The sequence below is a fragment of the Macaca nemestrina genome, chromosome 7 (assembly GCF_043159975.1).
Source record: "Macaca nemestrina isolate mMacNem1 chromosome 7, mMacNem.hap1, whole genome shotgun sequence".
In the NCBI taxonomy this organism is placed as follows: Eukaryota; Metazoa; Chordata; class Mammalia; order Primates; family Cercopithecidae; genus Macaca; species Macaca nemestrina.
Window position 1 is genome coordinate 124,812,672 of NC_092131.1, and position 22,994 is coordinate 124,835,665.

Genomic DNA, 22,994 nt, shown 5'->3' on the forward strand with positions numbered 1-22,994 from the left:
TCTCTAAACGGTCTCAGCTGGGATGGCACTGCCTGTGCGTGAAACCCATGGCCAGCAGGGAGGCAGGAGCAAGGGACCAGGCCTCAGTGCAGTCTGAGGAAGAACTTTCTTACAGGCAGAGCCGTGTGGAGGTGGGGTGGGTTCCCCAGGGAGATATGAAGCACTTATTCTTAGAGGAGGGCGAGCTGCGGCTGCACGGCTTATGGCAGGGAGTTATAGAGGGGATTCTCACATCAGCTGAAGGGGTGGACCCAGAAGTCCCCTCTAGCCCCCAGATCCTATGTTTCTAAGATCTGAAGATCTCTCAAAAGAGTGGCTGGACACAGTGGCTCATGCCTGTAAACCCAGCACTTTCAATGGCTGAGGCAGGAGGATCCACTTGAGGCCGAGTTTGAGACCAGCCTGGGCAACATAGCAAGACCACATCTCTACAAAAATAAAATAAAAACATTAGTTGGGTGAGATGGTGTACACCTATGAACCCAGCTACTCAGGAGGCTGAGGTGGGAGGATCACTTGAGCCCAGGAGTCTGAGGTGGCAGTGAACTATTATGATACCACTGCACTCCAGGAGTGAGACCCTGTCTCAAAAAAAAAAAAAAAAGCGACCATTCATTTCCCAAAAGCTGTTTGCAGTGTGTTGCAGTGCCTTACAGCCCTTAGAGCTTTCTCACAGCCATCGGTTCCTCATAGGTCCTGTGAGGCAGACGAACTGAGCTAGGAGTCCATTTTACAGAAGGGAACGCTGAAGCCTCCAGTCATGGAGCTGGGGAGTGGCAGAGACTGGAGCTCAGGCCTCTTGCCTCCCGACCTGCTCAACTTGCCCGGCTGTCTCCTCACTGCCCTGGAGGGGACACGGCATGCCAAGGAAGAGTGGCTCCTGGATGAAGCTGGGGTTTTGGGTCCCGTAGCCCGAATTCACAGTCCAGCGCCACCATTTCCTGGCTTGGGTGGCCCCGTGCAATTCCCGAAACCTCTAAGCCTCGCAGCAGCCCTGTGAGGAAGCCTCAGTACTGCTCCTATTTGACAGCTAGCAAAACTGAGCCCCCAAGAGACTCCCATCACATAACTGGCTGATAGAAGAGTTGGGATTTGAATCTAGAAATAACTCCCTTCCATACAGGACCCTACCCTGGACTGTGGCTAGTGTTCCCATCTCCACTAACATCACTGTCCCATGAATTCTCACCGTCTGCAAGGCTCAGGCTCTGGGCTGCTGTGGCCCCGGGCCTGGACTTATTTGGGCCCCAGTAGGTGGCATTCCAGTAGGAAGCCCCAGACCTCTGTCTGGAAGCCTGGCTCTGCCACTTATTAGCGATACGCCTTTGGACGGCTTTCCTGGGTCTCAGTTTCTTAGCCATACAACAGGAAAGTCACACCTCCTCCTCTGGCTGCCGTGAGGACAGGGAAGACACCGCACACAACGCACGCCAGTGGCCACAGGCATGAAATGGGGACGAGTCATTTCTAGTTTGGGTCGGTGGCTGGACTACATACTCTCCTGGGCTCTGACAGGCAGTACCAAGGCTACGGACCTGAGGGTGTCCCCCAATCACGAGTTAAGGAGGGGCAAGGAACCCCACCCACTCTGCACACGGTCCCGGGGCGCGAGAGGGGGGCGAGGGGCACCCCTGGCCATGGCACTCTGGGGCCGGGTGGAGATGCAGGCTTACCTTGCGAGGGCTGCAGCTCCTCCACGACGCTCTCAGCCGCTGTCTCCTCCTCCCACGTGCCGGCCTCCACCACTTTGAAGCGGCTGCGCGGCTGGCTGAGCACGTGCGGGGCCTGGAGCGCCGCCTCGCGCTCCGCAGCCAGGTCCAGGTCCTGCTGCGCCAGGTGTGCGCGCAGCTGTCGGATCTCAAACTGCGGAGAGAGAAGGGCTGGGCTGGATCAGCTGGCGGGGACCTCCAGCCTGACCTCTGGGCGCTTTGCTCCCACATGGGGGCAGAGTGGGGAGGACTGGGCTGAGCCTCCCGCGGCTGGATGATTCCTTAGGAATCTCCCAGCATCGCGGTTCGCAAGATCTTCTTAAGGTTGCGGAGCCTTTTCCAACCTGTGCGATCCTGTGTCTCAGGTGCCTTGCAGTCTGGCCCCCATCTCACGGATGCCCGGGTGAGGAAACACAACGTGTTTCCTTTGTGGAAAGGCCACTGGACAGGGAGTCAGGAGCCCTGGGTGCAAATTCAGTTCTAGCTCTCCGCACAGATGTGTGACCCCAAAGGGTGCTTGACAACATGAAAGCCTCGTTCAGATGCCTTACACTGATGACTAAGGAAGAACCGGAAACCTCGGGACACCCAGGGCCCGCGTCCCCTCCTGGGGACCCCATCCTGGCGTCACTGCCCGCTTGTTTGAACACTGGCTCATTTTCTTCCAGCAACAACCACTTCCCTCCTCCACGAGGAGGCACCCAGGACCAGACCGGGTTCAGTCCAAGCCGTGTGGCTTCCTGGCCCTGTGGCCTGGAGCAAGTCCCATCACCTATCCAGCCTGTTTTCTTTTCTGTAAAATGGGGTTTTCACCTCTTTGAGGACTTGGGTTGCTTCCTCTTAAGGGCTTCCTCCCAGGTGGAGTGGCAGCCTATTTGAATTTTCCGCATTGCACTTACCACCTTTTGATATTATTGTGTATTTAACGTTTTGTTGATTTTACTTTTATGAAGGTAACACACACACACAACTAAAAGCATTCATGAACAAATAGGGTGGCCAGGCAGCAAGCTGGCCTTGTAAAAGCTGCACACATTTTAATTTTGTTTTACTTTCTGCTGGGGAAAGCTTCTTGGAAAGGCTTCCAGATACCTCTTGGGTTTGTGGCTGAGATGGCTGTTCACACGCCAGGGTCTTCCTGAGACATCAGGGCCAACGCGAAGTTTGGGTCTGACATTGCAGGTCCGGGCCGCGGGCTCGCAGGAAGGAGGGCCTTCACCGCCACCTAGTGTTCCCCGCACGCCTCGCACCGCTTCTGCACGGAGCGAGTATGGAGGGCGGACAGCGAATACCACGCCCGGGCGCCCTGCCTAGGAGGTTACCTACTTACCAATGCCGCCCAAATGCACCTCTCCAGCCCTGATCCCTCAAACTGAGGTGTCAGACTCTCACCACCAATGCCTCCGTGACAGTATCACTTTCACAGGAGTTGCAAAATCAATCTGGTCAAAGCAGGACCCTTCACTGTCTATCCAAACCTGTTCCTCAAGTGTTTTCATCTTATTTTAGCTGGAGCCAAAAATGCAATCACCTTCCTTGCTTCCTCGCTTTCCCTCACCCCAACATCCCATCCATCCCCCAAGTCCAGCAGCTATCGCGCCTCCCTCCACCTCCACTGCCAGCTCTGGCCCCTACAGCCGCGGCTTCTGGGTCCCTCTGCCATCACTCTAACAGGACTCGTGGGGACTCTCCCACACCCAGGTCAGATCATGACACTCCTGTCCATAAACCTCGATGGTTCGCCACCCGACCTGGGAGATAGCCCGAGCTCCTCAGCCTTGGCTTACAAAGCACCTACACCATCTGGCCCTGCCCACCTGGCCAACTTCGTCTCATCCTCTCTCCCGTGACCTGACCCCAAGACACAATCCTTCTTCTGGTTCTGTAAAGATACCAAGCACGCGCTGGTCTCAGGGCCGCGTTCTCAGCTGCTCCCTCTGTTCCAGATCACATGGTAGCCCCCCTCAGAGGGGCCTTCCCTGATCTGCCACCTAGGACAGCCCCCCAGGCACTCAGTTGCATCAGCCTATCTGAATCCTCTGCATTGCACTTATCACCTTCTGATATTGTGTTTTTAATGTTTTATTGATTTTACTTTTGTGAAAGTAAAACACACACACAACTAAAAGCATTCATGAACAACAGGGTGGCCAGGAACCAACCCGGCACTGGACAGCCTCCCAATGTCAGTGTCTACAGGTTTGGTCTCTGGGACCGCACAGGTTTTCAGCTTACTGCCTGAGGCTATAATTTTGGTTGCCTCTGTGCTGTGAGTAGGGCAGAGGAATACGGCAGAGGGTCCCACTTTTAGGGGGAAAGACTTTCATTTAATCCTCATTTTCAGCCCTCCACCTTTCCCCAAGTCCCTGCCTAACCCAGTGCCCACATGCAGAGCCCCCTGGTTCATTTTCTCCCGAGGACAAACCCCTGGACTCTTGCAGGGTGGGGGAACTCAGTCTCCTGGCCATGCAGGATTTGGAAGGGCATCTTGGGATCTCGAATATTATGCATGTAGACCTTTAGCCATCCCCACCCTGTGTCAGCTTCACACTACACCCCCTTCCTCCCAGACTCTCAGGGGTTCCGAGGGGAAAAGTACCCCATTTCCCTCACTGTCCTCCTCTGTGGGCACTTTAGTGACCATTCTCCACTCTGTTCAGTCAGTTACAACTTTCTTGTCTAGTCTCCATTTCCCCCCAATTCACTAAAATCTCTTTCCTCTTTGTCCTGATGGACAAGACTTAAAGAGACCTTCCTTCCTTCCTTCCTTCCTTCCTTCCTTCCTTCCTTCCTTCCTTCCTTCCCTCCCTCCCTCCCTTCTCTCTTTCTTTGTCTCCCTCTCTTTTTCTTTTTTGAGACAAGGTTTGTTGTGATGGACAGAGACCTTCCCTCCCTCCCTCCCTCCCTCCCTCCCTCCCTCCCTCCCTCCCTTCCTTCCTTCCTTCCTTCCTTCCTTCCTTCCCTCCCTCCCTCCCTCCCTTCTCTCTTTCTTTGTCTCCCTCTCTTTTTCTTTTTTGAGACAAGGTTTGTTGTGATGGACAGAGACCTTCCCTCCCTCCCTCCCTCCCTCCCTTCCTTCCTTCCTTCCTTCCTTCCTTCCTTCTTTCCTTCCTTCCTCCCTCCCTCCCTCCTTCCCTCTCTCCCTTCTTTCCTTCTCTTTCTCTGTCTCCCTTTCTTTTTCTTTTTTGAGACAAGGTTTGTCGTGATGGACAGAGACCTACCTTCCTTCCTTCCTTCCTTCCTTCCTTCCTTCCTTCCTTCCCTCCCTCCCTCCCTTCTCTCTTTCTTTGTCTCCCTCTCTTTTTCTTTTTTGAGACAAGGTTTGTCATGATGGACAGAGACCTTCCTTTCCTTCCTTCCTTCCTTCTTTCCTTCCTTCCTTCCTTCCTTCCTTCCTTCCTTCCTTCCTTCCTTCCTTCCCTCCCTCGCTCCCTCCCTTCCTCCCTCCCTTCTCTCTCTTTCTGTCTCTCTTTTTCTTTCTTTTTGGAGACAAGGTTTTACTCTGTCTGCCACACTAAAGTGCAGTGGTGTGATCACAGCTCACTGCAGCCTTGTACTCATGGGCTCAAGTGATTCTCCCACCTCAGCCTCCTGAGTAACTGGGACTACAGGCACACGCCTGGATAATTTTTTATTTTTGTATTTTGTAGAGACAGGGTCTTGCCATGTTGCCCAGACTGGTCTCAAACTTCTGGAGTCAAGCAATCCTCTACCTTCCTCAGCCTCCCAAAGTGCTGGGATTACAGTTGTGAGCCACTGTACTTGTCCAAGAGATAGTTTCTTAATTGTTATGCATTTATAATTTTGTTCTTTACTATCATTCCATTGGGGTTTGGGGAAGGAAATCAGATAAATATTTGTGATCATGCCATGATATGGTTTGGCTGTGTCCCCACCCAAATCTCATCTCAAATTGTAGTTCCCATAATCCTCATGTGTCATGGGAGGGACCCAGTGGGAGGTGATTGAATCTTGGGGGTGGTTACTCCCATGCTTTCTCATGATAGAGTTCTCACAAGATCTGATGGTTTTGGTTTTGTTTGTTTGTTTGTTTTTGAGACAGAGTCTTGCTCTGTCACCCAGGTGGGAGTACAGTGGCACGATCTTGGCTCACTGCAACCTCCGCCTCCTGGGTTCAAGCCATTCTCCTGTCTCAGCCTCCCCAGTAGCCGGGATTACAGACATGTGCCCAGCTAATTTTTGTATTTTTAGTAGAGTCGGGGTTTCACCACGTTGGCCAGGCTGGTCTTGAACTCATGACCTCGTGATCTGCCTGCCTTGATCTGATGGTTTTATAAGGAGCTTTTCCCCCTTTTGCTTGGTACTTGTCCTTGCTGGTGCCATGTGAAGAAGGACGTGTTTGCTTCCCCTTCTGCCATGATTGTGAGTTTCCTGAGGCCTCCCCAGCCCTGCTGAACTGTGAGTCAATTAAACCTTTTTCCTTTATAAATTACCCAGTCTTGGGTATGTCTTTATTAGCAGCGTGAAAACAAACGGCCATTTTTAAAGGATGATCAGTTTACCTCTTGTTCAGCCCCCAGTGGTGTTCCAGTGGGGTGGGGTTGGGGGGGAAGGCATACTTCTAGCATGGCTGATTTCAAGCTATCAACAAGACGCCCTTGGGGGAAATGTGCACAATGGGTTCTTGTGAGCAAGTGACAGCTCCAGCGCACCCCTGCCACCCTCCACCCCCAGGAGAATATCATCTGTGAACCAACAGGGGTCTTGTCTGTTTTGTTGCCTTCAAGAGGCATTCAATAAACATTGCTGAATATATGAACAAATCAATGCAGGAAACCAGTTAGCCTGTTCAACTCCCTGGGTTTAGACTGGGCCCTAACTCCAACCACCAACTGAGCTGCACCCTGTCCCACAGCTAAGACAAAGACCCAGGCCTCATGCTGGCTATGCACTGAGCCCTGACCCTGCTCACACACTGAGCCCGATGCTGGTCACAGACTCAGCCCTAACTTTGGGCTCACACTGGGCTCAGACGCTGAACCTCGACAACCCAGCACTTAAAACACTCAAAGGTGGCTGGAGGTTCACAGAATGAGAAAGCGAGGCTGGCTCGTTATAGGGTGGCCTTTATGTGCAGGCTGAGAGCAGGCAAGCCACACCCCTGGCAGCAAGGTCTCAGGGCGACTGAGGGCCCACGAGGCAACCCTCCCAAGCTCTGCCAGGGCTGGGAGCCCCTCCCGCCCTGCTGATCTGAACCTCCCATGGGCACACCCAGCCCACTTTCTCCAAGGCCACTCATCGAGGCCTGCAGGCCAGCTAATGGCTTCCTGGCCGCTCTGAAGGGATGCATTATTGATGGCTTGTAATTGATATGGAGCTGCCCAAGAGTGTCCCGCTGGAATTCAGGCCAGACAGCCAGAGGCCAGGGCTTGCCCAGCCCCAGGCCCACATGTGCAGATGTAGGCACATACACAGAAGCAAGTTTCAGCTAAAGAGATGAACTCCAAGTGTGTGGCAGTTCTCACATTCATTCATTCAGTAGGAAGTCAAGTAAACCATGGTGGGGCGATGTTAACATTCTGTTATGGGTTTTGGAATGAAAATGCCTTCCTCGGCTTGCAGGTAAAACCTGGATAGCCCCAGAAATGGGGGCTGTCAGCTGCATTGCAGGGAACAAGTCGCCTCTGAGAGCCAAGCACAGCCCTGGGGTGGTACTTATGGCAGGGGAGGCATGGTGTGTACACGGGCCAGAGGGCCAGAAGGTAAGGGACTGGGGAGCTCTGCCGGGGCCCCACTAGGCAGAGCCTATAGCCACAGTAAGATGTTTAAAGAACAACTGGAAACCACTGGAATCCTCCAAAGAGAAGGGTAGAGAGGTGGGAATGGCGGTGCACAGTGATCCAGACGAGCATTTTGAAAGGACTATGCTGACTGCAGAATGGATAACAGATTGGATGGGGCCAGAGTGGATATAGGAATGCCAGCTGGGAGGCTACTGCAGCAGTCCATGCCAGAGACAAGGAGGTATGGATGAAGGTGGAGACAGTGGAGACGGAGATAAGAGGAGGGATAAGAGACTACCTTGCAGGTGCAATATCAGCACATGGCATGGACTGGAATGGGGATGAGGGAGAGGACAACCTGCTTTGGGGACAGATTTTGGCAAGCTTCACACCCAGAGGGTGTGGGGTGGCTGGATGCTGTCCATCTCGCCCTGAGAAGGAATGACTGACTCCTCAGAGGGGAAGCGCACATGGGCCAAATGGCTCTCAGCCCAGTCACAGGCTGGGACAGCCCAGGGGGGCTTCAGGAGGTGCTAGCGGGACCCTTAGAGCTGGGCTCCTGGCTCCTCCTATGCTTATCATGGCCACATGTGCCTCCACAGTGTTTCCCTGGGGCCCTAGGACATCAGGGCCTCATGAGTCAGATGGGAAACTGAGGCCCGGAGGTGGGAAGGAGCCTCTTGTGCTGGGAGGGAGGGTGGGGGAAAGGCTAGGACCACATGGTGCTTCAGAAGCAAAGCAGGGGCCACAGCCTACACCCCTGGCTTCCAGCCCCCAAGACCTTGCACCAGGGAACTTGCAGCCTTATGGGCAAGATGGAAGTGACTCAGCCCAACAGAATCCAGGGCAGCTTGATGGTAGCAGGGGCCAGGAGAACAGGAAGTCACCAGAGGGAAAAGCAGGGGCTGGAGGCTGAGCCCTTGGCCCATCACTCCTCCCTCGCCCTGACTTTGGATGAACCTCTTTTCTTCCCCTGGCCTCGGTTTCACTGTGTATCCAATAAGGCAAATGGACTCACTGAACTCCCAAGTCTATGACGAGCTCTGTACCAGCTCCAGGACCCCACCCGGAGGGAATGAAGTGTAAGTGCAGTTAAGGCTCAGTACTGTCTTGAGAGCCATCCCCTACTCCCTGCCAAAATGCCCCATTCCCAGAGAACCATCTCTTCAGAGAAAGATAACAGAATCCACAACCTCTAAAATGCATCATCAATGATGTGTAGCACACCATGAGAAGCATTCATCATGCAAATAAGCAGAAAAACATGATTGGTTATCAAGCCATAAAGCAGTTAATAGAAGCTGACCTGGGTAAATATTTGAGTGAACAGACAAGGACTTCAAAATAACTACAATTAATATGTTAACAAAAATATGGGGGAAAGACAGACAAAATGAGTGTAGTGTTTCAGCAGAGGGTTAGACTCTATAAAAAGAATCAAATCAAACTTTTAGAACCCCGATATACTGTATCTGAAATTGAGTAGTTGGTTGGATGGGTTTAACAGGAGACTGGACATAGTAGGCTTGTTGAAGACAGGTCTATAGGAAAATATCAAAACTTACAGCCATTGAAAAAGGAGAGAGAGGGAGAGAGAGAGAGAATGAATAGTGGAGCAGAGTAAGATCTAAGAGAAACGTGAGACATAACCAAACAGCCTCAGGTACAACTGGAGCTCCAAGAGGAGAAGAATGAGACAGGAGACAGGTGAGGTGCAATGAATAAAGAAAGCATGGCCAAGAACTTCCCAAATCTAATAAAAAAAATCAAGCCACAAATTTAAGAAACTCCTAAGCAGAATAAATACCAAAAAACCCCACAGAAACCCACACGGAAGCACCTTGCAACAAAACTGCTGAAAGCAGGAAGAAACACAACGGGACGGGGCTCCCCAGGGCTCACACGGGCCTGTACCTTGGGAAAAGAAGGTGCACAGTGGCTTTGATGAAGCAAATCTTCCACTGGCAAATGGGCCCGGTGGGAAAAAATAGACCATCCCTAGGCTTGGGAAGAATTAAAGTGCAGTCACATACCCATTTAGTGCACAACATTAGCTAAGTATTTCTAATCAGATAACCTGCTCAGATCATCTGGGATCCACAGGGAAGCCCGCAGTATGCATTACTGGAGTGAGTCAGGCCCCTTCCATCAGGGCCGGGCCTTTCCATCGGGGCCGGGCTTTTAATGCAAGATCAGGAGGGGTCAGACTCACCGGGGCGGCAGGACAGGCACACCCAGCGCTTCTCCACCTTTAATGGTCTGGTTGCGGAGTCCAGTTGACATGGGCCTTGTCCTGATCAATGCACACTTTGGCCAGAAGCTCGATGGTATCTAATGTAATAGCAGTAATTCTGCTCCATCCTATTAGTGCTGTCTGCACAGACTGCCCTGCCTTCAAACCCATCTGCTGTTAGGATAGCATCCAATGTTTATTTCCATTAGTTTCGCCATTGTTGGTAAAAATCAGGAGACAGTTGCAAACTAATGATTTAGGAGCAGAGTAAAGCTGAGATCGACCTTGGCCCCTTTCCATCCACTGTGAAGATGCCTGGTAGTTGGCCATAAATTTAAATTACGGCAAAAGGATAACATAAGTTATTCCTCTGATGGCTAATTTTATCAGCTAAATAGGCTTGTCATTAAAGCTATCGGCTGTTTTACAAATCACTTCCCATCTTAAAAAAAAATTTCACTTCCCACAGTGGAGATCCTGAATAATCCAGGTAACAAAGGCTATTGTGCTGAGCCGGGGACTTGTGGCCTCTGTAGGAAAAGAAGGAGCTCTCTGGAACGAGCCAGCCTCAAGCCCCATCCCTGGAGCCAGCATGGAACCACGGCTCTATTCCTGCTATTCCTGCCCTTTGGCCCCTTTTCGGAGCTGCTAGCCCAGCCTCAAAGGCGAGGGACCTACACAGAGCCATTGGCATTCTCTCACGGGTCCAGAAAACCAGCAGGCAATGGGATCCAGTGACAGCCCTGGATGGAGAGATGGGTCCTGGCTCCCAATCAGACCACCCACCACCTCCTACGTCTGCTCTGGCTCTTCCACGTGAAAGACAGTGAAGGGGATGGAGGGAGGGGCATGACAGCTTCCTCTCCCCACATCTTCCTCCAGCAGAAATGCCTGCAGTTTGCAGGGTCAAGATTATCATCTTGTTTCTTCAGGAAACAGGCCAGGGAGACAGGGCATTCCTCCAGGAAGGACTTTGGTAAGTGTGGCTGTGCCGCCTGCTGTATTGGAACCGGGGAAAGGGTAGGGAATGTTGTGAGCCCATTGGCCTTGTTTTATGGGTTGGGTGACTGTGCAGGCGATGTTTTCTTCTTGGGCGCAAAGACCACTTCTGACAGCATCTGGTGCCCCTAGTTGGTACTGTGTAACTGACTCTTGCCAAAAAAACAGGGGCAGAGCAATGTCACCATTTTCAGTCCTGGCCAATAAAAACCTGCTGTGCCCAATTCCCCAGCCTCATTTTCCTATCCACTGACTGGAGAAGACTCAGAGGACTTGGAGGAAGAAGGATCGGCTGGGCTTGGTGGCTCCCACCTGTAATTCCAGCACTTTGGGAGGCCGAGGTGGGCAGATCACTTGAGGTCAGGAGTTCGAGACCAGCCTGGCGAATATGGTGAAATCTCGTCTCTACTAAAAATACAAAAATTAGCCAGGCGTGGTGGCACATGCCTGTAATCCCAGCTACTCGGGAGGCTGAGGCAGGAGAATTGCTTGAACCCGGGAGGCAGAGGTTGCAGTGAGCTGAGATCATGTCACTACACTCCAGCCTGGGTCACAAAACGATACTCCATCTTGAAAAAAAAAAAAAAGTCACAAAATGGGAGCAGCCTGGAGGCCTGAGTGATTTGTGTGGAACGGAGGGTCCCTCCCCCACGCTGACCCATTGCAACCTGCATTGGACTATGATGAGAGTGACAAATGTACTCCTCCTATGTTAGGACACAGGTTTCTGGATTTGCCAGATGCAACAACTGGTATTACTCACCCTAACTATCAGTGACTCAGGCAGACTCCTCTTTCTGGTGCAGGGAAATGGACATTGAAGCCCTGGGTTCCTTTCTTAGCCCCTCCATGAAAAACTGCAGGATCTGGGCAAAGAACAGCCTCTCTGAACCTCAGTTTTTCCATGTGAAGGGATTAATAGTACCCAGCCTGCCAACTTTCACCATCAAGGGAAAAATGAGCTAAAACATGACAGTGCATTTGTGAATGAGCAACCATCATACAGATACATTTAGTAGCATTTTATTCTCTTTTCTTTTTTTTTTTGTGACTGAGTCTCGCTCTGTCACCCAGGCTGGAGTGCAGTGGCATGATCTCAGTTCACTGCAAGCTCCACCTCCCAGGTTCATGCCATTCTCCTGCCTCAGCCTCCCAAGTAGCTGGGACTACAGGTAACCGCCACCACACCTGGCTAACTTTTTGTATTTTTTTTTAGTAGAAACGAGGTTTCACCATGTTAGCCAGGATGGTCTCCATCTCCTGACCTGCCCACCTCAGCCTCCCAAAGTGCTGGGATTACAGGTGTGAGCCACCGCACCCGCCTGGTCTTTTTTTTTTTTTTTTTTAACCCTTACTGAGAGCCTCCAGTGGACCAGATTTAATTTGATGCATATGGCATCCACATAATGTAGGCCTTGTTACTGCCAGTTTTCCCAATGAGAAGCTGAGGCTCAGGGGTTAAAAGGGAGACGACTGGTCACTGGTGGAGCTGAGGTTTGAATCTGGCTTGCTGGCTCCCTGAATAAGAGGATTCTTTCCACTTCTCCAAACTCCCTGACAAGGGACTCACCTTTCCCAAGGTCTAAGGATGTCCTAAGGGACTCACAGGTCCCACTGGTCTCATTGGAGGCTGGACTTTGAGTCACCCCAGATTGAGCCTCATCCCTCAATATTTTGCCAATGATCTCAGGGTGAATTGTGCTGAGGAAGGACAGCTTCAAAGAGAAACTAACTTCCACAGTGGGCCAGGTTAAACCATACTATTTTGTACCAAAAGCTGTTACCAGGCTTAAAGGGGAAAGAGAAACTTCAGAATGTGTTTCGGAACTAGAGTGAGATCCGCGCATGGAGGTACATAAAAATCTCAGAGGTGGTTTTGTGAGATGGGTCAGAAGAGTATATTGCTGCATTGATTTAACCACTGCATCTAAAATGGCTTTGGTTTCTGAAGCAGCCAGGACAGAAAGACAGACCAGGCATCCACACCGTCTCTCTGAAGGGCAGCCTCTAGCATCGCGACTTTGGAATCCATCTGTGTACCAGCAAGCCTAACTCATAATGAAATTCTGACCAGGATCCACCCCTCACCAAAAAATAAAAAAATTAAAGAATGAAAAAGAACTTCCACCTAAGGAATTGCTGAATTCAGGGGTCAGAGGCCATGTGCTTCTATCACAGCAGTGGGGAGTCTGGAAGGGACTGCAGAAGGCATGGCCAGGGCTTTGGAATGGTATGACTGACCAGCAGAGAGTCCTCCTTCCATCCCGGGATGCTCTAGGCACCCCTCCCCAGGTAGGGATCTGTTAAGGATGGGGTGTGCCCACAACCAGAAGAGATGAAAGGAATGAGGGAAGTAGTGAAGCCTGTCTCCCTGTCAAAGCCAGAGGGCCAGTGCAATCCAGGAGGGAAGGCACTGGAATGAGCGACAAGAGACCTGTTTTCGTCCTGGCCTCATAACTGCTGTGCCATGTTGGGCTCACCCATCCCCTTCTCTGAGCCTCAGATGCCCCATGTGCCAAATCCTGGATTGGGCCAGCTGCCCTCCCAGGGGCCTTTCATCTGTTATACAAGGTGGTTCTGGAGCACCCTGGGTGTGGGCCTGTGGCAAGAAATGAGCACCTTGGGTGTGGGCCTGTGGCAAGAAATGTAGCACAGAAGATGAAATGAATCAGATATTCATGCAAGAAACTGGCCAACAGGCTCACCTGAGAGTCTCCACAGGGTCACGGTAAGAAGCAATGTAATCTTTCTTAAAAAGTTAAGATGGGCTGGGTGCGGTGGCTCATACTTGTAATTGCAGCACTTTTGGAGGGTGAGGGGGGTGGATTACTTGAGGTCAGGAGTTCGAGACCAGCCTGGCCAACATGGTGAAACCCTGCCTTTACTAAAGATACAAAAATTGGCCAGGCGTGGTGGCAGGCGCCTGTAATCCCAGCTACCTGGGAGATTGAGGCAGGAGAATCTCTTGAACCCGAGAGGCGGAGGTTGCAGTGAGCTGAGATCGCGCCACAGCACTCCAGCCTGGGCGACAGAGTGAGACTCTGTTTCAAAAAAAAGAAAGTTAAGATGAAGAAACAGAGAGTAACTGTGCAGTGGAAACACCTGACACATGCTGCCCCAGCCAGGTGATCCAGGTAACACCACAGTGAGAAGTCACGCGGCCAGCGTGTCCTCTTGATGTGACATGATGAGAATGGCACTTTCCCTCTGCAGTCTTGCTCCCAAAACCCACAACCCCAGGCTTACCCTGGGAAAAACATCAGATGAATCCCAACAGAGGGGCATCCTGTAAAACACCTGGCCAGTGCTCCCCAAAACCCTTCAGGTCATCAGAAACAAAGTCTGAGAAATTGCCACAGCCAGGAGAAGCCTAAGGAGACATGCTGACTGAATGTGGAGCAAATAGAGGACATAAAAGATTAAATACTAAGAAAATCTGAGTACCGTATCAATGTGGGTTTGTGCACTGTAACAAATGATACTAGCGTATGATGTTAATAATGGGTAGCCAGGCACAGGTGATATGGGAAACTCTGCACCTGCTTCACTATTTTTTGGTAAATATAAAACTGTTCTAAAAAATAAAGTTTATTTTTTTAAAAAAGAGCTCGGTGAAGTTGTGGCAAATACTTGTACAAACAAATCCCAGCAAGAGAGCAAGGGAGTGCAAAGTGTTTTTTTTTTGTTTTTTTTTTTTTTTTAAGAGACAGAGTCTTGCTCTGTGGCCCAGGCTGGAGTGCAGTGGCGTCATTACAGCTCACTGCAGCCTCAAGCTTCTGGCCTCAAGTAGTCCTCCTGCCTCAGCCTTCCAAAGCACTGGGATTACAGGTGTGAGCCATTGCACCAGGCCAGGTGTTGTATTTAAACTTGGACCCTAACACATTTCATTGGTAAATGTCAATTTTTCAGGCAGCATATGTGAATTCAGTTTGGAAATAGCTTCATTATACTCTGAGAATTCCAGCAAGGAGAGAGAAAGAGTTTATCACAAAGAATACTAGACTGTCCTGGAATGGGGTTGGGGGTGCCATTGAGACCGCTGAAGGGAGCCAGGTCTGTGCCTGCAGTATAAGATACCCCATGCATAATCTGATCAATGTTTTCACCGAGTCCTAAGAGGTACCATAAGTAGGAAAAAGGAAGCTGAACATGATGGGCTGGAAAAGAACAGTGTTCACAGTTAGGACGCCTGGTTCTATGCCCCCTGGACTAGCTGTGTGCCGCCTGGGCGAGCCGCCACCACTCAGTTTTCTTATTTGTAAAATGGGTGTGTGGGGCAGGTGTGGTGGGGCTGGTGGACTCCCATTAGTTGCTACCCATCACATGTCAGGCTTTAGGTCACGTGATCTCATCACCATCCTTCAAGGATTCTATTACTACACACATTTTTCAGATTAGGAAAACCAAGGCCTATAGATGTCCCATTAATGCCCAAAGCCACAAGGCCAGTAATTGTTCTAAAGAGAGACATACCTGGGTTCAAAGCCAGCTCGAAGTCTATTTAGAACCAAGTCTATTCTCAATCATTCCACGGGCTGCTGTCTCCAAAGGTCTAGCCATCCCTGACATTCCAGGGCCCGCGGTCTCATTTCCTCCAGAGTATCTGTTACCCAGTCAAGTCTGAAACCAGGCCTGAAAATACAGCGTGAGCGAGGCGTCTGTCTGCTTCGCTCTGTGGAGCGGGCACCACAGACTCCAGGAGAGCAGCCCTCCTGGTCCCTCTGGCCAGGCAGCCCCCTACTGTCCCTGGCGGCCCCGCTGGGAGTCCAGCCTGTCTGGCCCTTTCTGCTGTCTTAACTAAGATGACAGGGTTCAGGTGTTTTTTAAATTAAAATGGTTTGTTTCTGTTCATCTCTTTTCCAGATGTCACTACCTGGAGGGAATCTGTCTTTATTTATTGGTTCTTTCCTGTGCAGAATGCAAGGGAGTTTCCCTCTGGCTGAGATCCCCGGGAAGGAGGCCACATGTGGAGAGTGACTTGAATCAAGACGGCAGCAACCTGGGGTCCCCGGGGGGCTCTGGACAGAGGTCATGGTGGAAACCCTGGGAGGTGGGGTTGCTGTTAGGATTTTCTCCTGGCCACGTGGCACATGTGTGGCTGAGGTGAGGTGTGTGGCAGGGTCAGCGCGTTCCCAGTGGGGCTGGGAGGCTGCGAATTTATGAGGGGCAGATGCAGCCCTATGTCCATGTCTTTCACATTGCCAACTGCCGTGAAGTAGAGCATTTGTTTTCCTATTTGACAGCAGAATGAGAACTGCCTGATCGGCTTCCAGCCGCTTTCTGGATGACACCCTGCGCTTTCCTTTTCCCACTTCCCTGCAGCCCCCTCTGCCTAAAGCCAAGCTTCTCTCACCTTCTTCTCCAGCCTCTGTCCCCAGTCTTCCTATCTCCACCCTGCCCTCTCCATCCAGCCTCCAACAGCAGCCAGAAGGCTCCATCAACAACTCACATCTGAGCAGATCCCCCAGTCCTGCTTTTAATTCTCCAGGCTTCCTCTGTCCCAGCAGGATAAAGCCCAAACTCTCTGGTCAGCCAGAGCCCCTTCCCAAGCCTGTCCCCAATCCTCCTGCTGCCTTGCTCTGCTCACCCTCTACATGGCCCACTGCAACCAATCCCACACCCCACGCTATTCCCTCCGCCTTCTCCCCGGGGCCCTGCTCCACATCAGCGTCTCTGGAAAGCCTTCCCCACCCTGGCCTGCAGAGCCGGGGACGTGCCTGTGTGATGCAGGCATTGCACCAGATTTCCACTGCCTATTTATGGGCTGCTAAACCCCCTGAGTCACCCAGAGCCCCGTGAGGACAACGGCCACACCCTGTCCTGAGTGGCATCTGCATGCCCGGCACAAGCCCAGCACAGAGCAGCTCTGGACGGTGCTGGCTGACCACGCGATACGGCGAGAGAATGAATGAAGCTGATGCCAGCTCCTCAGGGTGGGAATGCTTCTCTTCCTAGTCTAGGATTCCATAGACTGCCCTGCTCTCAGGACACCTTGGACAACATGCCCCTGAAGGCCGTGTCCCCTGATGACCCCTCTTGTCATGCACAGGCATTCTGTGCAAAACGAAAGGTCATAGTGTCCCCAAAGCATATAAAAAGATTGGTTTCTTGACAGGCATTCCGAGGAGATGATTCTGAAGACAGTGTGTGTGTATTCCTGTGGGGACATTTCCCAGGATCACTTTGTAGTGACATTCCACAGACGTGTCCCCCACCCCAAAACTATGAGAGGTTGGGGTTGGTCAGGGAGCCAAGAGGTACACTGAATATGCATTTACCAAGACCTGCAACGCGCGGAGTGCTGGCTGGGGCTGGGGCATGGATGTGAGTTGGACAAGGCTTGCCTTCAGGGGGCATCCATTTCAGTGGGAAGAGCTGCCCCAGGTATAAAGGAGCACTGACCATGGCAGTGAGTGCCCAGTGCCCTGTGAATGCAGACAAGTGAGGACAGCTGTGGGGGTGGGGGAGGGGGTGCAGAGACTGCTGACAGGGGGAACACGCTCTGTAGAGAGGCCAGGACTTGAATTAGACAGACAAAGCTTGCAAGGGGCGGGGATTTAGGCAAGGGGCACCATGCAACCAAATCCCAAGAGGTGGCATGGCACAGGGCTTGTCAAAATGACAGGTGACTCCACTTGGCACAATCAGGGTGTTTATGCACCAGACGCATGAGACAGGAGGTTGATGGGATGGGCGGACACATAATGGCCCATACGCCAGGTTAGACCTCAGCCCTGAGACCCCCTTGGAGACTGCCTGGGCACCCAGCAATGGGGGAGGAAGAGGGATCCCGGGGTGCCCATCCTTACTGCACTGCAAGCCAGAAGGACTCAGTGCCCATGTCAATATGAGGCCACGGGCATTCCTCCACTTTCACTGGCAGGACATGGGCTGGAAGACAGCCCGAGAAGAACTCGCCTGGCCCTGGGCACGGAGAGCCATAGGCTTGGTGTCTCTGGCTTGTGTAGTTGGGGGCAGTGGCCCTGTCCCCTCCCCAGAATCCATGGGGCAGAATGGGAATGACCATGCATGTCATTTGGCCCATCCCCCACATTCCCACCACCTTGCCAGTCCCCTCAGTAGCATTCCCACCTTACAGCCTGGGACCAGACTCTTCCCCGCACCCAGAGCTGCGCTTCTACAGAGCTCTCAGCCTTGCTGTGGGTTCCAGCAGCCACCCCCTCCTGAGCACCCCAATCCCCTTCCTCTGAACTCCTCTGTCCCACTCCCATGGGAGCAGCCACCCTATTTTACAGAGGAAGGAACTGAGGGCAGAGGGGTGGCCTGACTTGGCTGGAGTCTGGAGGGGTGGGAGCCACAGGGCTAGGCCTTGAATGCAGGTCTCTGGATGCCCAACAGGGTGCTCCTGGCCCAGCTGCCAGTCCCCCTTGCCTCTGTTGAGCCCATCCTTGCAGGGCCCACCACCTGCCTCTCCCAGTCTTCATCACGGCTCCTGGAGGGTGGAGAGCACCGCTAGCACCTTTCTGGGGCTCTGGGCGTCCTGCATGGCAATGGACATACTATGGTGCCCAGCAACCCTCAGCAGACAGAATTAGCCGCTGGCTTAAGAGACCAACCATGTCTCCGAGAAGACGCTGATGAACTGAGGGGGCAACCTGGCAGGCTCAGGTCGGGGAGCTGAAGAGTCACCGTGCTGCAGTGGAAAGAACCCTGGCCTGGGAGTCAGGGTTGAGTCTATGCCTAGCTGGGCTGTACATCAGCGACCCTGGAGATGTGCCCCCTTCTCTGGGCTTCAGGTTCCCCATGAGTCCAACAAGGGGCTGGAGGAACTCCCTGACCTCTGGTGCCCCTGCAGCTCTAGCAACCTGTGGCTTTAGGCACTACCAGTGTCCCCAGCAAGACCATGGACAGAGCCGAAAGTGGCGGTGCATTACCCCTTGCTCCTGACAGATCTGCGTCAGCCTCTCCAGCTGCTCGTCTTGGATGACCTTGGCCTTCTCATACTGCTGGATAACCATCTCCATCTCCAGCTTCACTGGCAGGACGTAGGCTGGAAGACAGAGACAGCACTGTAAAGAATTCAGCAGTGGCAGGGCTTGGGCTGGGGAAGGGCTGACCCAGCATTTAGCCAGCAGCAGGTTCGAGGCCCTGGGCCAGTTCTGTGGATCTAGAGGGAGAAATGTCCAGGTACCCGACAGCATCCAGAAAGTACAGAGGGCTACAACCTTTACTCATAGTGGCCAGGGTAGTTGTTTTCCTGTTTTCCATAGTGCTAGAACCCATACTTTTGGGCTGTGTGCACAGCTGCCTGGAATAAAGACTATTTTCCAGCCTCCTTTGCAGCTATGGGTGGCCACAAGACCACCCTCTGGACCATAGGATGCTAGTGTAGGTGGCAGGCAGCAGCTGCAGGAGCCATCTTCACAAAGGAGCTGGGGCCAGTGAGGATGGGGCAGCCCTGGAGCCTGCACACACTGGCAGAAAGGAAAACGGTGCAACCACTTAGGGAAACGGTTTGTCCGTTTTTCGGAGTGTTAAACAGAGAGCGACCATGTGACCCAGAAATTCCATTCCTAGGAACCTTAGGGGAAGGAAAACATGTGTCCACACAAAAACTCACACATGAGCGTTCATAACAGCATTATTCCTAATAGCCAAAAAGTAGACATAACCCAAATGTTCATCAACCGGTGGATGCATCAGCTGTGGTCTAGCCATGCAGTGGAGCACTACTTGGCAATGAAAAGCGATGCAGTACCACCACCAGCCACAACACAGATAAGCCTCAAACACAGGATGCTAAATGAGAGCGGCCAGACACAGAAAAACCACATGTCGCATGATTCCATTTATATGAAATATAATGGAACAGAACAGGCAACTCCATAGAGACGGAAAGCAGCTCAGTGCTTGCCTAGGGCTGAGGCGGACATGGGAAGTGACTGCTGATGAGTGTGGGCTTTCTCTTTGGAGTGATGAAACCACTCCAGACTTAGATTTTTTGGTGATGGCTGCAGAACTCTATGAAGATACTAAAAACCACTGAATTGTGAACTTTTATTTTATTTTGAGATGGAATCTTGCTGTCACCAAGGCTGGAGTGCAGTGGTGTGATCTCAGCTCACTGCAGCCTCCACCTCCCAAGTTCAAGTGATTCCCCAGCCTCAGCCTCCTGAGCAGCTGGGATTACAGATGCCCGCCACCACGCCTGGCTAATTTTTGTATTTTTAGTAGAGATGGGATTTTACCATGTTGGCCAGGCTGGTCTCAAACTCCTGACCTCTAGTGATCCACCTACCTCAGCCTCCCAAAGTGCTAGAATTACAGGCGTGAGCCACCATGCCTGGCTGAATTGTGGACTTTAAATGGGTGGATTTTATGGCATGTGAATTATATTTGGATGAAGATGTTTAAAATAAGAAGGCAGTGGGCCTTCCTTTTGACTCTTTATCTTCTTCTCTTCCTCCTTCTCCTTGGCTAGGATGAGAATGTGATGGCTGGCATGGAAGCAGCCATCTTGGACCATGAGGTGACTTTGAAAAGTAGGCTAAGTGCAGCAGAGCAACAAAACAGAAAAACAGAAGGAGCCTGGGCTCTTGACTACAGGGAGTCAGTGACTGTAGTCAGGGCCATATCTGTCTTGGGCCACCTTCCTACAGACTTTTTTTTTTTTTTTTTTTTGAGAGAGAGTCTCACCCTGTCACCCAGGCTGGAGTGCAGTTACACTATCTCAGCTCACTGCAACCTCTACCTCCCGGGTTCAAGCCATTCTTAATGCCTCAGCCTCCCGAATAGCTGGGAGTACAGGTGTGTGCCACCACACTCAGCTGATTTTTGTATTTTCACTAGAGACGGGGTTTCATTGTGTTGACCAGGCTGGTCTCAAACTCCTGACCTCAGGTAATCTGCCTGCCTCAGCCTCTCAAAATGCTGGGATTACAGGCATGAGCCACCATGCCTGGCCTGCAGACTTTTACGTGAATGAAATAAGCTTCTTTGTTGTTTAAGATACTGTTATTCTGAGTCTCTGTTACTCAGATGATCCTATTTATAACTGGTATAGTGAGACCCAGAAGAGAAAGCCTGACCTCTGAGGTTGAGGGCCCCATGCTCCACCAGCCAGCAGTAGTCCCATGGATACCTCCCTTGGTGGTTCTGTGGGCTCAGAGTAGCTCTGGGCTCCTGGGAAGTCTCAGTGTCTACTCCTGACTTTGACACAGCCTTTCCCCTCACACTGTTCCCACACCAGCCCTTCCTGACTCTTCAGAAGCCTCGGTCACATGACTCTCTTGCCCCTGATTTATAGAACCCTCCACGTTTCCTCTCTCCCAGTCTCCTTTCCACCTGCAGTCTCTGCACCTCCACATGTTTCCTGGCAGTTGCAGGAACCAGCAGAGAAGAGACACTGGGACTTTTCTGCTTGCTTGCAGACTTGCGGGCTGGCCATGTGTCCCTGAGACCCATCTCCAGGTCCGGAGGCCTGCCGCCGCCTCCTCAGATCTCTGCTGAAGCCAGTTCACACCCAGGGTTATTTTGCAAGAGTAGTAAATTAACGTCCATCTGTTCACCAGCATGTCTCTCTCCTGAGGCTCCCGGTAGCTCCGCGATGCCTGACGTGTCAGGAAAAGGGCGGGACAGTTGGGAAGAGTGTCACAAAGGGGGCTCTCAAAATCCATTAGTCTGAGGGTGTGCAGCTGTCCACAGCTGGAAGAAAGACCCAGAAGGCGCTGTTCCTACCCTGAGCAGGGTGGATGTTCTCATGGACAGAGCCCAAGAACAGGGCCCTGAGCAGACTGCAGGGAGTGAGCAACCGAAAGAGTGCTGGGGGGTGTCAGGGGTCCTAGGCTCCACTTCTGGTCCTGAGCCTGATTCACCAAGTGACCCTCATCCTTCTTTGCCTCAGTTCCCACATCTGTCAAATGAGGGGAGTGAACCAGGTGATCTCCCAGAGCCTCCCCAGCCTTCCGAAGGCTTCTGAAGTGAGACCCAAACACATTCCAGTTTGATGAAGATTCCCTATTAGGGGACCCCTGACAAGATGTCAGCATCTTTATCAGGACCAAATCCCACAGTGTTCCCAGGGTGGAACACAGGGTGAGGCCCAAGGAGAGGGAGCCTGCCCTGAGGATGACAGCTTCTGCCTTGCACCTGCTGGGCAAATGCTGGTGGAATAGTGTCATGTCTACAATTTCTATCATCTGCAATCAAAATTCAGGGCTGGAAAAGACCATGGCATCTATCCCAGTGGTTTAAAAACTGTGCTCCAGAAGGCCTGGCAGTTCCTTAGAGGTGCCTCAGAGGGCAAGGGAGAAGACAAGGAGGTGGGCTGTGAGGCTCCTCCACTCCAAGTCAACCAAAGCAGCTCCACTTGCAATCTCTTTTACAGATTGGGTATGATTTTGCTGAAGAAGGCTTTGCTGTCAACCAAACCAAACCAACAAAACATCCTGGGAACCACTGTCTATACAACCTCCTGGTCACTCTAGGGGGACCTCTATTGGAGGCTGACCAGCCCACTGTGAGTGGCTCTGTTCCTTATCTGGCTGATGTGGCGTGGGCCTCTTCTTCCTGTCCTCAGGGACCAAGGACCACCCTCTGGAGCCCAGCAACTTGAGTCTTCCCTCTTCTGTAAGATGACTTCAGTGACCTGCCTGTGTCATCATCCTCTGGGCTACCCCCCACCCCGAGTATCCTGCACCATTCTCCAGGGGTGGGTTTTCTGTATCCCAGGTCCCCTGGGCCACATACTCTGGTCTGTCACCACCTTCTGGAAACACAGGAGCCACCCAGGTCAGGGCACAGCTTTCCAGACAAGGGTGGCCCAGTGGGGAGGCAATGATAAAGCAATGACAAAGGAGTGGACCAGATGCTTTCTGTGAATGGAGACCCAGGGGTGGAAAGGCATGTCACTGAAGATGACAGAAGCACAGGCCAAAGGCCAGCCCCTGCCAGCATCTCTCTTCTCTACTTGTTTGCAGGTCAACGGGCTTATGGGCACCCAGCTTGCCCTTGGTGGACTCAAAGGTGAGACAGAGCCTATAGGGAGCAAGGCCTTGACTAGATGACCTGGATAGAGCCAGTGGTGAGGCTGGAGGCCATTGGGGAGCCAGCAGCAGGTGTGCACTGAGACACTCAGGGTGTAAAAGTCTGCTCCTGGCCGGGCGCGGTGGCTCACGCCTGTAATCCCAGCACTTTGGGAGGCCGAGGTGGGCAGATCATGAGGTCAGGAGATCAAGACCATCCTGGCTAACACGGTGAAACCCCGTCTCTACTAAAAATACAAAAAATTAGCTGGGCGTGGTGGTGGGCACCTGTAGTCCCAGCTACTTGGGAGGCTGAGGCAGGAGA

The 22,994-nt window shown here is 52.1% G+C and overlaps 1 protein-coding gene across 12 annotated transcripts in view; it reads right to left on the minus strand.

Moving 5' to 3' along the window:
• LOC105491009 (transmembrane protein 266) overlaps positions 1-22,994 on the minus strand; it is a 150,943-nt gene that overhangs the window by 10,614 nt on the left and 117,335 nt on the right. For all 12 annotated transcript variants that reach the window (XM_011757074.2, XM_011757076.3, XM_071100898.1 and 9 more), the window contains 2 exons: positions 18,581-18,696; positions 1,674-1,863 (listed from right to left, as the gene is read on the minus strand). In XM_011757074.2, coding sequence (XP_011755376.1) covers positions 1,674-1,863; positions 18,581-18,696 — 306 coding nt within the window. The remainder of the gene's footprint in view (positions 1-1,673; positions 1,864-18,580; positions 18,697-22,994) is intronic.